The 15,318-nt window shown below is 49.5% G+C and overlaps 1 protein-coding gene across 5 annotated transcripts in view; it reads right to left on the bottom strand.

Annotated features, from left to right (window-relative positions):
• Window positions 1-9,563, bottom strand: part of SLC28A1 (solute carrier family 28 member 1) — a 45,908-nt gene extending 36,345 nt beyond the window's left edge. Inside the window, exons 1-5 of one of the 5 annotated variants that reach the window (XM_064480621.1) lie at window positions 7,254-7,382; window positions 6,769-6,884; window positions 5,835-5,946; window positions 5,058-5,146; window positions 3,679-3,770 (exon numbers count right to left, since the gene is read on the bottom strand). In XM_064480621.1, the coding sequence (XP_064336691.1) occupies window positions 3,679-3,770; window positions 5,058-5,146; window positions 5,835-5,930 (277 nt within the window). In that variant the 5' untranslated portion in view covers window positions 5,931-5,946; window positions 6,769-6,884; window positions 7,254-7,382. Of the gene's footprint in view, window positions 1-3,678; window positions 3,771-5,057; window positions 5,147-5,834; window positions 5,947-6,768; window positions 7,080-7,253; window positions 7,384-9,120 lie in introns of those variants that run through there. The other 4 variants (XM_031440628.2, XM_064480622.1, XM_064480624.1 and 1 more) reach the window with 4 other exon arrangements.
• Between the last annotated feature and the right edge of the window lie 5,755 nt (window positions 9,564-15,318).

Genomic DNA, 15,318 nt, shown 5'->3' with positions numbered 1-15,318 from the left:
TACTGTGGAGGACAAAGATGGATAAGTCAGTTACTCCAGGAAAGTGGTTGCTTGTGTGAGCCAGCATCCCATTCTGAAGTATTAATCAATGACCATTTTTCTTCCTGGAATTTCCTTTTCCCCCTTTGCCCTTCTCCCCTTCAAGCAGCTAAGCCAGTCTGTGCTGTATCTCCAGAAAGGAATATGACCGTGGCTAGCAGAGGGGAAATAGCTCTCCCTGGCCCTTGAAGAATGGAAAGGACTTACAGGCTTTCCTTTGGATAAAAAACGAGGGATGAAAGATTATGAGCAAGCATAATCCCTACCCTTACTTGTTCTGCAGCCAAACTAGTTGGAGGACACTAGTTAGAGGAGATCAGTGGGTCCCAAGGGAAAGGGCTCGGAGTCTGGGGAGGTGGCAAAAGCCCAGATGTGTTTGTGGCATTGCAAGCAGAGAAGCCCTGCCCTAGGGAGGCAGAAGAATTTCAGGGAGAGGAACACCCATGGAGTGTGTGGGTAGGCAGAGCCATAGAAATCTCCTGAGATTCTGCACACCTCAGCAGGCAGAAAGCAGCAGAAGCGATCTCCGTGAGGGGCTCAGAGAGGAAACTAGAACAGGCCCACGATGGAGATGGGGTATCTCCATGGCTACCAGCAGGGGCAGAGAACCTAGGACCAACTGGAGAAATGGACAGGTTGGCAGACACCTGAGGATTGGTAGCAGATAAGCCTCTTTCTAAGGAAAGGGGTAGAGGGATGTTCCAAACTGACCAGACATCCAGTTCCTATCATTCAGTGGAAATGACGAAATCGAAGTGGGAAATAAGTTGAGTTGTGGAAAATAAAGTTACTTTTCTCTCACATAAAAGCTTGTGGGCTGGAATTGCTACCTGTATGGGTGTCATTTAGAGGCACACAGGTGAGGCTCTGCCAGTCAGTGCCCGGGACGCAGGCACAGGACTGTGGGTGGACAAGGGAGGGGGAGCTGGCAGGAGAGAGGCGCCGAACTCAGTACTTTACAGCACTGGCAGGATTGCTCGCCACAACCGTCTCACAGGTACTATGGTGATGCCCATATAGACACAAGAAAGGAAGTGACTCACACAGGGAGGATTCCAACCCAGGTCTGTCTGTGGCCAGCGGGGACTCAGGCACGTCGTACAAGAGAGGAGGCTGTTTGGACAAGTCCTCCAGGCAGCACACAGGAATAACATGTCTCAGGGAGTATTTTTAACCTTCTAGGATCAGTTCACCACTCTGGTGACAGGACTTTCTGTTCCTTTGGGGCTCCCCTCCCCATTCCTAGCCCACGTGGTCCGGTGGTGCCTGATATGCTTCAGGGGTGGGAGACCACAGCATCCCCCAGGCCCAGGGGTGGGCACATGACCCGAGCTAGGCACATCAGAGACCTCCAGGGACTTGGCCAGAAATATGGGCAAGAGAGGCACACTCTTCTGAGATTGGGGACACTGAAGCCCTCTATGTCAGCTGGCTACTAGTGCTGTCTTTGTGTCCAAGGAGAAAGCCTGTCTAAGGTGAGGAAGCCATTGCTACAGCTCCGACGAAGTGCTGAGGACATTAGCTTCATTTCTCTGCCATGCCTACTTTCAGGAAGTACAGGAAGGGCCTCCTCACCATAGAATACGTGACTCCATAAAAATATCAGAATCGGAGGAAATCAAAATCACTAAACATGGAGAAAGTAAGGGATGATTTAAGGATGGAGACTGAGTTCCTGAAGGCCAAGAGAAAAGTGGAAGTAGGTAGGATATGGGAGGTAATTCCCATTATCTGCTAGAAGGAAGTCATTCATTTCTTCAAGAGAAATAAATCTGAGTCTGAGTGGAGGTGGAAGCCAGGGAAACAGAAAGGCCCTGATCAGATCCTGCCGAAGGAAGCCTTCTCTATGTCAGACATCTCTTGGGGGGAGCTGTGAACCAGCCCCATCTCAGCAGATGACCCTGCTTTTGATTTCATCACGAAGATTGGGGCCACCACTGCCATGTCTCCATGTCCTCTCCCCTGCGGGACCCCCTGTGAAGGTCCGTGCGGCCACACCCACCTCCCTGCACTACCTCCCACCTGACAAGCCTTGGCCAGCCTCCAACCAGGAAGACCCGCCCTTATGCCTGGGCCAGGAGCCCTCCTTCTCCATGCCCAGGGGGACCTTGCTCCACCGGTCATCTCTGCCTCCTAGCGTGTCACCTTCTTCCCACAAACTCGCTGCCTCAGCTCAGAAACACAATCAAAGGGTCTCCCTTCACAAATGCACCTTCTTCCTTGACACTGCCACACCCTTCCATGAATATTCCCGCCCAGTTCTCATAAAAAATGTCTCGGAAGAGCTGTCTAGACTTACTGTCTACACTGCCTCACCTCCTGTTCTCCAGTCTAGCTTTCGCACCTCTGCCCCAAGTCATCATGACCTCCTTGGTCCTAAATCCCACGGACGCTGCTCAGTCCCTGTCCCGCTGGGCTCCCAGCTGCAGAGATGCTGCGGATCTTCCCTCCTGCCTGAAAGCCTTGGCTCTCTGGGCTCCGGTGCCAACTCTGCTCCTGGTCTCCTGTGGCCACCCCTGTCTCCACTCCTCTCAGGCTGTTTCAGGGCCCTCTTCCTCTCCAGCTCCTGTGTGGCTGGTCCCCAGGTTTCTGTCCTTGAACCACCTCTCAATTCATTCTCCAAACACTCCTGGGAAACCAACCTCCTCTCCTCCTGGAGGGCATGGCAGCAGTACCTACAACACACTGTCCAAGATGACTTGTCATCCCTCTCCCTGCCAAGACCCCCTCCTCCACCCCTGTTCCCTACTCTGGAGGGCAGCAGCACCCACACCGTGGCCCAGGCAGTACCCTGAGGCATCCTGAATTCCAGGGCCTCCTTCATCCCGCACAGGTGATCAGCTCCCAAGGCTGACTGGCGCTGCTTCCGGGGATTTCTCAGATCCACCCCCTTCCATCTTTTACCACTTTGTCTTCTCACTCATGTGCTGTCATCCTCAACATCTCCTCCCCGTCTTTCCAGCCTGCCTCTTCCGGGTTTCCACAGTGTGAATTTGACCTTGACACTTTACAGTTTAAATCTTTCCATGGCTTTCTTTGGCCTTAAGGGTAAAATTCAAGGCTCCCAACCCCCTCCCCAAACCAGGCCCCTTCACATCCCTCCAACCTCATCCTCTGGCACACCTGGTCTAGAACTTTACCCTCTAGCCACACTAGATTGTTCATCAGCTTCCTGCCCATGTCCCGCAGGTTTTCACCTTTGCTCCTGTGGTTCCTCCGCATGGAATGCCTCCTCACTCTTATTGTGCTTCTCCTCTACCTGGCTAACTCCTGCCCAACCTGTGACACTTGAATATCACCTCCTCCTGGAAGTCTTCTATGATCACCCCCACATCCTTCCTTCATGCTCCCAAATGGCTCTCTGCATTATGTGGAAATACTTGTTCCTCTTTCTATTACTGATCAGAGAGTACCTTGCAAACAAGATCTGGTCTGGTTTAAATCTGATGCTCCAGCCTCTGGAATAAGAGCTGGCCCTGAGCTGGTGCTCAACCAACCTTTGTTGAGTTATTGGGTAAGTCAATGACCCTGCCCAGGGACATGGGTGGCTAGGATGGAGGTGGCTGAAACCAGAGTGGTGGGGACTTGGGGGCTAGGACGGGGGTGGCTGTCCCAAGTAGGGCTGGGCCGCAAGCTCACCAGTACAGAGCAGGCCTTTGCAGATCCACCGAAACAGCTGTGTGTGCTCCCTGTAGAAGCGTCTCACTTTCAGGGCTGGCTGCAGGCTCCTCCTGGGGAGAAGACCAGCAGGGTCCACAAGTGGTTCCCCCAGACTCCCACCCTGTGGGGATCCTCAACACCTCCAGGTAGAAGCCACGCAGGTACATCCCCTGTAAAACGGCAACATGGGACATCCCACAGGACTGAAGGGCAACCCTAGTCCAGAGCAAACTAAGGAACAGCTCAGGCCATCCACTCCTTCTGGCCTCTGTCTGTACCAGCTTTGCCTGGGCCTGGAGCAGCACCACTACCCCAGGGATAATCCCGTCTCAGGCTCGGAAAGGAATGAACTGAGACAAGGAGAAAGAAATGCACAACCAGGATGGCTGCCTCCCCGGCCTGTCCCAGTTCCACCTGTCCCTGGGGTGAGGTGGGGAGACTCCCAGCCCTGCATCTACTCCCTTGGGACCCCAGACACTTATCCTCTGAGTCAGTAGCTCCTCCCAGCAAGAGAAAGTGTGAACAGCCCACTGGCAGCCATCATGTATGCCCCCTGCCTTCCCGGTGCAGTGCAAATGCCAATTCCTGCCTGGTCATTTGGTTGCTTGTCTGTCCCTGGAGGAAAGGCTGGTACCTGAATAGCCCCTGGGGTCCCCAGGCTGATTTTGTAAAAGATGCTCACTCATGTTCATTCAGCCACCAGCCACTGTTTTAAGGAAACTTTCTCCCCTCTCTCTGTCCCTAACTCCCACCTCCCGCATGAGGAATTCTTCCCCAATCTCCCCCCAAGGCAGATAGATGGAATCCTCCCCAGCTCCCTTCATGCTCTCTTCAGCTCAGGAACTGGCCAGGGAGGGACCCCCCAGTAGGCCTGGGTGTCAGGAGGCTGAGCTCTAGGCTTGAACTTGCCTGTGTCACTTGGGCCCATCCCTCTCCCTCTCCGGGCTTCAGCCTCCCCATGTGAAATGAGGGGCCTGGCCCAGTCTAGGGGTTTTCAAACTAAGCCTCAGGGTTCCCTGAGGTGCCCCAGAATGGGGTAGAAGGAAGATGCGGGGAGAGAGGGGACCAGGCTGGTTCAGGGGTGCTGTCCAACTTCAACCAGAGCAGTCCCACAGTATAAATCAGGATTCCCAATGGGATTTTATTCCGGCTGCTTCAATACAATTTAGAAACCTCCTGCCTGGCTCACGTTGGAGGCAGAGGCCAGCAGAACTTGTTTGTTGGCTAAAACATGTTTACCCATTTCTTCAACAAAGGTTCAGGGAGCCCCCTCCCCAACAAGAGACCAGATCCCCATCTGTGCTCCCCACGAGGGCCTCCTCCCCAGGTTCACCCACATCTCTCCAGAGACCACCTACCATCCTGAGGAGGGCTCCAGGCCAGTCTTGCTCCAGCTGTCTCCAACTTCGGTGGGGTTTGGGTCACTGCCAGGGGCCTGGTCCTCCTCCTAAAGCCACCAGAGAGTGACCAGAGTGTGTCTCCCACCTCAAGTGAGAACACTAGCTGGGGGCCTGGAGCTGGGAGAGATCCAGACTGCTACCAGTGTGCCCACAGCCACCTCAGGAGTGGGCTGGGGTGGGGGGAGGACACAGGAAGTAACCAGAGGGCAACTTAACTAAATCCCAAAAAGCATGCATTAAATGCCTACTCTGTGCTGGGCTCTGTACCAGACACATCCTGCCCTCGGGGAGCTCATGGTCTGCATGAGGGAGGGACGCTCATGCTTCAGGGGAGGTTGGGAGGGAAAGGGTGTCACTTAGGGCCCCAGTGTTCTGGTCATTCTAGAGCAAGGCCAAGATTGCCAGCTCCTCAGAGGCTGAGGCGTCCCCAGAGATCTCCTGTCCTCACCATGAGGTTTCTCCTTCTCATCCTTTAGATCACAGCTCAAATATCACTTCCTTGTTGAGACCTTCCCTGACCTTTCAGACAAGGGCAGGCTATACAGGCACATGGTAGGTAAACAGCAAATGTTTAATGAGTGAAATAAGGGGGCTTCTCTGTGCGGAGGAGGTCAACATGCTTGGGGTTCCTAAGTGTTCAAGCAAAGACGTGAGGAGGAGGTGGGAGCGGGAGGAAGATGGTGGACAAAGGCCCCTCCCAACAGGGGCTACACTGGGATGGGGGAGGGGACAGACCAGGCTTTCCGACAGCTCAACGCCCATGTTCTCCAAACCACTGGCCACGGATGTGAGAGAGTTGGACTGTCTTCGTCTTGGTGTGTGTTGCTCCATGTGCCAGAACTTCCAGCTAAAAGACAAAGTAAGGGCCCAAAGCTGAAAGGGGAGGCCAGGGAGGACCCAGGGGAGGGGAGGGGTGGTGGGAGGAGGTGGGGGGAGGAAGGGGGCTGGGAGAAGGGAGCAGCAGCCTGGCACAGCCTCTACCATCCCAGAACTCAGGTGATGTGCCAGGGGCCCCAGTGAGAGAGGAAGGCCCCCTTTCCTGCATTCACTTCTGAACCTGTGAGAGGCAAGTCCTTCCTTGTAAATCAGGAAGGCCAGGTAGAAACAGGGCAAGTTCCACCCACTTCACAGGGAAGGAAAGGAAGGAATTACACAGAGCATATGCATATACCCGATATAAGCATTTTTCTGAAGAGAGGCCCTCACTTTCCTCACTCCCCACAACAGGTTAAATGATTGCCATTAAGTGATACTTCCATTGTATTATACTCTCCCATCTCTGAAAGATGGAAAAACAATATCCTGAAGACATCATTCTAGTACCTGGATCCAACTATTCCTGAAACCAATCCTACCCCTGGACTTTTCAATGACAAGAGCCAATATAGTTTTTGTTTGTTTGTTTTGCTGAAGCTCAGTTCATACGCCTAAACTTATCTGTAAATAAGAGCTCTAAGACCCCATTTCTCCACACTCCTGTTTCCTGTCTTTCTCTTCCCCTTCTGGAACACCCTACCATATCCAATGCCAGCCTGGCTCAGCTCACATACCCAGGGGCACACACGGGTGCACACATGAGTGGGGACATGTGAGGGAGGGTAGAGCCTGTGGGCACACACGCAAACACACACAGCTGCACCGAGAGGGGCAGCCTCCTCATCCTACTCACATATTTGTGGTCAGCAAGTCCCTCTCAGGGACAGACGGAAGCGCGTGTTCCCACAGGGACAGGCTGGATCCAACCCGCTTACGCTTTGGCCCGTCTTCTCATTTCAGTGGAAATCCCTGGGCAGAGTCCAGAGTTGGAGTAGGTTGGGCTTTCCACCCAGCTCTGCTAGCACCTTCTCTAGAGCCCAGGGCCACGGCCAGGGTGGGGACCCCAGCCTCTCTCAGGAAAAAGAGAAACCAGAGCAAGTGGGCCCACTCTAGGCCTGGCCCACGGAGCTCCTGCCTAATCACTGAATCTGCCTTCCTCATCTGGGACGCCCTCCTCTCTACTCTGCCCTGCTCCCAAACAGGCCCACCTCTTCCAGGAAGGCTGCCTTTATTATTCTCATCTTCCCCACATCCCCTCCTGGGGTCTCCTTTTCCACCTGCCATCAGTGCTACTCAGTTTTTTAGATCATGCATTTTATCTCTCATTTGGCATCTTACCCAGTCTCCCTTTTCTCACTAGATCAGTAGTTACAACAGCAACATATTTTCCTGAGAGTGAAGATAAGGAAAGCAGTGAAGCACCACAAGTAAAGTGTTTCAAGTCTAAGCAAAACAAAACAAAATCACATTGTTTGCCCTTGTTCCTTTTTTTTTTTTTTTAACTGACACTTAAGCAACAATGTGCAAAGTCAAGGAACAAACTCTTTAATGTTTCAGTCCTCAAACTAAACATTAAACTTATCTGGTGGGATTGACAACATTTCTTTAATAATTAATCAAACACACTCAGTACAAAACCCTTTATGATGCACAAACACTTCCTGGTACACAGAGGCAGAGTCATCGACACATGCTGGTTGTTTTGGAAGTGTAGGGACCGTGATGGATGAAGGGTGGGGGAACTCCCTTTCTTTAAAAACATTTTTTGTCTGTCATTCAGATCATCAAAGCATTACACATGCATCATTAAACATTTAAACATTATGGAAATATATAGAACACAGGAAGTTAAAAATCCCTCTAATCAGAGCCCTCCAGAGATGACTACCACTGAGCTGGTGGAATTTTTCTCCAGACTTTTTTTTTATAAATGAATACTCTTTTATGTTATTCATTTTATACAAAGGGGGCTCATACTATACCAACAATTTGCTTTTATGGGTGGTGATCCACACCATGCTCCACTCACTCTGTTGGGGACCCAAGTGCTGCCTTGATTATAAACTAAATGTCTGTGGTGTCATCTGGTTTATCCTGAGCAGGACACCTGTCGCCATGGGTAGCCTCCACAGGGATGGGCTTGGAGCTGCCCTAGCAGGGACCTCATGAATTCCCAGTGAAGGGCAGATGTGACTATATCTGTTTCTCTGCCTCTGCCCTCTTCTAGCCTCGCCCCTCCCCTCTTTCCCTTCTCCCCTCCCCTTCCCCCCTTCCTCCTCCCTCCTCTCCTTTCCCTTCCTCTCTTGATTTCTCTTGGGGCTCAGAGAGAAGCCAGGAGGCACAAAACTTTCAGTAGCAGCCAAACTTGTTTCGAAATGTTCCCTACACTGGACCTTAGAGCCTTGACAGCTTCGTGTGCCCTGATCTCTAAAACAAGGATGTAATAGGCTCTGTGTCTTAGAATGACAGGGTTGGAACGAACCTTGAGCTTAGAGCCCAAAGGTCCAGATTCAGTCCTGACTCTGAAAGTTAACTTGTTTTCCTCATCTGTAAAGCAGTGGGGGTGGATAATAGTACCCACCTCATAAATATATATTGATGGGGACTAAATGAGCTAATGCAGGTGAGGTGCTTAACAGAAAGGCTGGCACTGCCAACCTGGCAGGTGTCATCACTGTCACCGGTCCCATCTCGGGGCTGTCCTGACACACTGCTCTCCTCCTCCAGGACAGGAGGCCCAGTGTGGCTCCACTGCTCCTGCCCTCAAGGAGGGACAGCCAACAGTAATTCTGGAGAGAGATTCTGGGAGGAAGTCAGATGCTCTTTTTGGGTGGAATTTGGCTAAGAGTCACAGGCTGGGTAGTTGGGATGAGCCCCAGGGAAAGAACGAGAGCTGGAGGACCTCTGGATGCTGGGGTCTGCCCCATCCAGCTGTGTGACCTCAGCATGTCTCTTGATGCTTGTGGCTGCTTCCTGAGGGGATGATCTCACTGGGGTGGTAGAGTGAGGCCTGAGACCGAGCCGGGGCAGGGGTTCTGGGTCCAGGGCAGAGGTAGGCAAGGACTACATATATATATATATACATATATATTTCCCTTCCAATTTCCCTTCCAATCATAACAAAACAGCACTTGGAAGGATTTATAATGAGGAGGCTGCTCCACCTCTCCCATCCCCGTCCCATTCCTCAGAGGCAACCCCTTACCTGTCTCTGGTTGAAGTTCTCTGCAGCCACTCCTGTTTCAGAGGAATCCTTGGTCAGAGAAGAAGAAAAATCTCCTTGCCAGGCTCTGATATAACAGGATATTTTTGTAAGTGGCGAGTGAGACATTCGGAACAGTAAGAGGCGGACCTCATCAGAAGGGGTGTTCAACAGTCCCCTTATTTTCTTCTCACGGTGTTGCCCACACTCATTTCTCTGCTCTTCACAGATGAGGTCTCTTTCATCACATTGATTCATGTGTTCAAACAGTAGCCAAAAAGAGCGGCTCCTCCCTGGTCAAGTTCCATGAACACGGCCTTGTCATTCCTTTTTCCTAAACTTGCTTTTCTCTCTTAAACCTGGGCCGTTGGCAGAAAGGATATCCAATACAATGTCTCCTTTCTCATTTGGAGCATTGAAAGATGGGCTTTTTATAGTCATAGTAGAAATATTTAAAAGTAGAAAGCATTTACAAATTCTGATGACACAGAGCAAAATAAAAGCTGAAGACATAGCTTAGACAGTTGAAAACATCAACTCCTACTTGAAACCCTGACACATTTTCCATAGGAATGGGCCCACCCAAGACTTAGAGCAGAGTGCTCTTCTAGCAAGTATACAGCAAACCCAAGTGTTCACAGGGAAAGGAAACACTCCCGGTATCCCAAAGGCCAAAGCTCCCTGCCCCAGCTTACTCGTAATCACTAGCCAAGCATCTCCTGATATGGTCCCTCCCTTGACCCTTTCTGTTCATTGGGAACAGATGGGCACAAATGGCCATTATCCAATACAAAATGAAAGAATGGGTCTGGGGCTCATCTGTCTTAGCAACAGTAAAGAGCTAGTAAGGTAAGGATGCCTGGTCCCATGCCCATGAGGGCCCACGGCCACCAGGCAGGGGGATTTTCCCCAAGCAGCTAAGAGATCGGTCTTTCCAAATATTTAACTGGCTGCCGCTTTGTGAAGTGTGTTTCCCTGGTTGTTGCTGCTGCTTTACTTTCTATCCCTCTTGCCATTCCACCTCATACTAGTTGTGTATATAATGAGAGACTGACATGTTTCCTTTTTCAGTTCAAACCAGGTTAAGATGTTCCACAAACCAAGGCAGGTCTTAATTCACATCATCTTGTCGGACTCAAGGATGAGATCCCTGGCTTTTGTGGGCTTTGTAACAAAGGCTATTTCTTCCTCTTGAAGGTGCACCATTTTCCTTCTCCAGCCATTCATTGGCAGGGGCTGTGGGGGTTATTAACTTGGGTCTCCATTGCCTTGTTGGCCCAGAGCCTGACACTGAGTTGAAGTCGATAAGCTGGTTACTTATATAGACAAAAATAGTTCCTTGGTTGTTCCATCTTCTCCCCATGTCAGGGAAGTGGTCTGATGTGACACCCACTGAGCCTTAGAAAGAAATCAGATATTTTTACAGAAGTTTCCCTGAAGAGGACTTCAGGCCTCCTGCGAGGAGCCAGTAAATGAACCTGCCACAGATCTGCAGTGTTGTAGCGAAGGCGCCGACAAGTGGTGGCATCACAAATTAAGTACAATTGTTAGGAAGAACAAAAATGGACACCTCTGAGTGTCACATCTAGACATGGAAACTTTCCAGGCATATCTTGCCTCCCAGGACCCAGATGGAATTCAGCCAGTAATATCGTGCCATAGAGCGCAAGGCACAGCCTCCTCCTCCCTGACTTTCCTCTGGTTAGTACCAACTGTTATTCCTGGGTGGGCCTGCCAAGTATGATCATGACTCACTTTGAAACACTGCTTTCCGTTTCACTATGCCTGTAGAAGCAGGCTTCCTATTCCAGATGTTGTGTCCAATTCCCTTCAGTTCCATGACCGTGGGAGTCTGTGGAGAACCTGACCCAGCACAGGAGCTAAACGTTGGCCAGCTCGTGAGTCAGGAGGCAGTGCCGATTGTTCCCTATGGGATGAGACCTGGAAAGACAGTTTTCAGGGGTGCGGGTAGAGATCTTTGTCAGCCACCCCACCTTGTAGGTTGGGAGAAACACCAGGGTCTCACAGCTTGGAGGAGAAGAGCAGCATGTGAGTGGCCCTGAGAGGGACCCTGTAGTTCCTAGAGAAGGTGACAACAGTGGCACCAGCTGAGAATCTTATGTATGAGAGCTTGAGAGCTTGGTATGTGCTAAGAGCTTTACTGCATGATCTCAGTTAACCTTCACAATAACCCAATGAATTAGGTGCTGGTCAACATTTCCCTTCACCTGTCCGGCACAGAGGTGTGTGACGGAGGAGTCAGGACCTTAAATGGAGCAACTATTGAGAAGTTGAACAGCCTGAGGTGGAACCATGGGCCACTATGCTACATGTTTGTATTTGGGAGCTCTGAGCTGGCGTTTCAGGTGTCCACCATGTTTTCACCTTCAACTGCTGCTTGGCAGGCAGAATGGATTCTGGGCCCACACTTAGGCCTAATGGCTGTGAATTGTTTTGGTTTTTTTGAGGGGGTGTGGTAATTAAGTTTATTTATTTAGTTATTTTAATGGAGGCACTGGGGATTGAACCCAGGACCTTGTGCATGCTCAGCACGCACTCTACGCACCGCTCCCTGTAATGGCTGTGAATTGTATTCTCTAGTCAGATTCCATGAAATCAGGGATAGAGTGTCTCTGAGCAATTTCCTAAGTAAGACCCAGCACAGATTCTGCAGAGGCTGATTTACTGGACACTCAGCCACATAACCTGAATAACCACATAACCCCAATTGCTCCGAGAACACAGATTTTGCCTTGTTAGAAAAGCAGAGCCCTAGTGAAATTTCTCTGCTTCTAGTGAGATCCAAATCAGTGACAGTCTACAGAGCAGGAGGCCTGATGTGTCTTAGGCAGGTTTATTCACCTGAGGTGGGGATTCTTTTTCAGACCATTTACCTGGGGTGGTGATGGGGATTGTGCTCTGGGCAGAAGTGGGGTAAGGCAGGCAGAACAGGGCAAAGGTAAAAAGTGAGAGTGTGGTCTTAGCTAGAGTCTGGCTTTTGTCTGATCCCACAGGGAAATTTTGGAATACAAACTGTCCCCTAGGTTAGTCCCACCTTGAGGCAAGGCCCAGCCAGTCAGTCATGGGCCAAGAACTGGGGAAGGGTTTGGGAGGGGAGGGGGCATTGCCTCCCAGGTGAGATGGTTTCCATTTGACTCATGGCAGTTCTTCAGACAGGAGGTAGATGTGAGCTAACTCACAGCCCCTGGGAGCTAGGCCCACAGTAAAGGGGATTTGAGCTGGGCACCAGTGGCCTCCACCAGTACCTCGTGGGTTCCAGGACCTCTGGGTGTCAGTAGCGGATGCCCGTTTTGTTTTTTTGTTTTGTTTTGTTTTGTTTTGTTTTTAAAAAAGGACAACACACCCAAAATGGAGTCACTTGTTCCTAGAATTGCAAATCAAGACTTAACTAGACTTCCAGCCACTCCCAGGAATGTGGCCTTTAACCCATCAATCTGTAATTACCTGATCAACACAGTGAGATAATCTTCATGATAGATTCCCCACTTCCCCCAAGGAAAGGTGACCTTGCCTGAAATAATCCTTCCTTTCATTTATGACTTCCTTGTCCCACCCACTTCCTGCCTTTAAAAACCTTCCACTTTGTACACCTCCTCAGAGCTCCATTCTACTTGCTAGGTGAAATACTGTTCAATTTATGACTTGTTGAATAAAGCCAATCAGACCTTCACATTTACTCAGCTGACTTTTCTTAACATTCCTACCCAGAGCTAGCTCCAATCATGCAACTACAGCCACCTGAAGATAGGTATGCCTGTCTGGCCATCAGTCTCACATTCTCCATTGCAATTTAACATTAGAGTTCAAATTTGCCTGGTTGAATGGGATATGATCCAATTTCTGATAGGCAGTTCCTGAAGCAGAAGGAGCTGGGGACCTTCTGTAGATCTTTCTAGTCCAAATAAGTGACGGGCAAAGGAAACTTAAAGGAAGCTCAGCACTAAGCTGTCTCAGGGAGGCGAGAGCTGGGAAAACCAGAGAGCAGCCCCGCCCCACCCCCAACCCCCCACTCCAGACAATTACAAACAAGCTGTTCTTGTTTTTTCACTTCTGGTAGTAACCTGTATAAATAAAATAGATGAATGATGGATGGATGGACAGGTAGATAAATAAAATATAGGTACTATTTTTTATTTTCAACTTTAGACATTATCTATTGACTCTACTATATATAATGAAGATTTAGCGCTCTGATGTTTGGCTGTTTGGCAGTTGTATTACTATTTTGGTTCTTCTACTCATGACATTGCAGTTGGGATCAATGACTACTCCTGCTTGGGCTGGCAGGGCAGAGCAGGCAGCTAGAGGAGCGTGTTTCAGCAACATCCCAGAGCTGCCACGCCAGCCCTAGATCGACCACATCCAGATCTCCTACTGCCTACAAACTTCTTCCTGACGAAGAAATAACTTTGTCTTGCTTAAGACCACTGTCATTAGAGTGCTTCTCTATTATTGCCAAATGTAGCTGATCTTAATGGATCCTAGGGCTAAATGGAAATGTCCTTCCATGGCCTGGCCTTGCCCCTCTCTGAACCTCATTTTGCAATACTACAGTCCACTATTCACACAAGCTTCCATTCTGTCCTTCTAATACAACATGACTCAGAATCCTTGCACTAGTCATCTCCTCTGCCTGGTACTCTCTCCTGCTTTCCCTTCCTCAGACTAAAATCCTTCAGATCTCAGCTCAGGTCTCACACCCTCGGATTGCCTTCTACAGCCCTCAGTCTAATTTGGGCCCCACACCCTGGTATTCTCTCCCATTCTTCTGCTTCGTAGCACTACTTAGTACTTACATACTCACCATTATGCATTTATTGGTGTGTTTGTTCAATGTTTGTCTCCCTGACTAGACTGCAAACGCCATGAGGGAGGGATCTATGTCTGTTTTGGTCACTATTACGTACCCAGGGTATATAATTATCACATATGATAAGCAGTCTGTAAGTATCAGTAAAATTATTTTTAAAAAAGATAAGGAATCTCAGATCAGAGAGGGTAAGCAACAAGTCCAAGTTCACATGACCAGTAGAGCTGGATTTGAACTGAGGTTTGTCTGACTTTTCCTAAGCTCACCAAACAACTATCTGATAATTTGGCTTCTCTTGAAGTTTTCCTTTCAGAAGAAGGGAGTAATTCACTTGTCAGGTAAAGACAAGTGTCCAGTCTTCTGGATGGTTACATTTCTCATAAAAAGTTAGCAAGATGCATTTTTAGTATGCAAATTCCATTTCTTTGTATGTCTAATGAATGAGACAGCCTCCCTGAGTGTGAGCAGCTCAGGGGTACTGACAGCATCAAGTTACAGATTTGAGACCCTGACCCTGCCCCACACAACACTGTTGATCTGCCAGTAACTGGTGTCTATGCTCAACGTAACCCAGGGGATGAGAGGGAGAATCAGACCAGGAAAAAGAAGAGTTACTCCCAGAAGAAATTCTACGAGCTAGCTAGTAGACATTGCCAAAAAATATAGGGGAAATTTATGGAAACTTTTTAAGGCTGTTTGACCAAGATAGAAGAACATAATTTTGATTCAAATTTTGTTTATTGATATGTTCACTCACCAGAGATTCTATAGAAGCTCAAACAGCCAGTTAACAGTTCTTACCATTTGGGCATGGGGTGGTGGGGTGGGGAGGTCAACAGTACAAATCTGGATCAAATGTTGACTGATGCTAAATTATAACAAAAGACCAAAAATCCAATAAAGGCAGGAACTCACAGATCTCAGGAGACGAGAATGCTTTATTGGGTCCCTGGCATGCATCCAGCCCATCTACCCTTTCACTGTCCTCTGCCAGGACCCAGAAGATGGTCTCACTCCTTGCCTTGAGAAGCTGGTGAGGCTCTGCTGGCTTTCCTCTCCAGGCCTGGAATGCAGGTTGGAAGAGCTGCTATGAAAATAAACTCTTTGATCTCAGCAGCAGAGAGAGATAGAAGGGACACAGTAGGAGGAGTCATCGTAATAGACATGGGCATAGAAACCAGACCCCTAGCTGTGGTCAATCAGTCATTGGGCCCCAGGAATGAAAAGACCAGACAGTGCCTAAGATATCACCTAGTTTTTTACCATAACTAAAGACTTCCGGGTGGGCAAAGAGGTCTGTCTCAAGCTGCCAAGGTAGAGTCAAAATCTCCCACTTAATTTCCAGACCTTCAATGGAGAGGAAGTCAAGC

The sequence above is a fragment of the Camelus dromedarius genome, chromosome 29 (assembly GCF_036321535.1).
Source record: "Camelus dromedarius isolate mCamDro1 chromosome 29, mCamDro1.pat, whole genome shotgun sequence".
In the NCBI taxonomy this organism is placed as follows: domain Eukaryota; kingdom Metazoa; phylum Chordata; class Mammalia; order Artiodactyla; family Camelidae; genus Camelus; species Camelus dromedarius.
This window is presented reverse-complemented; position numbering and strand designations above follow the sequence as displayed.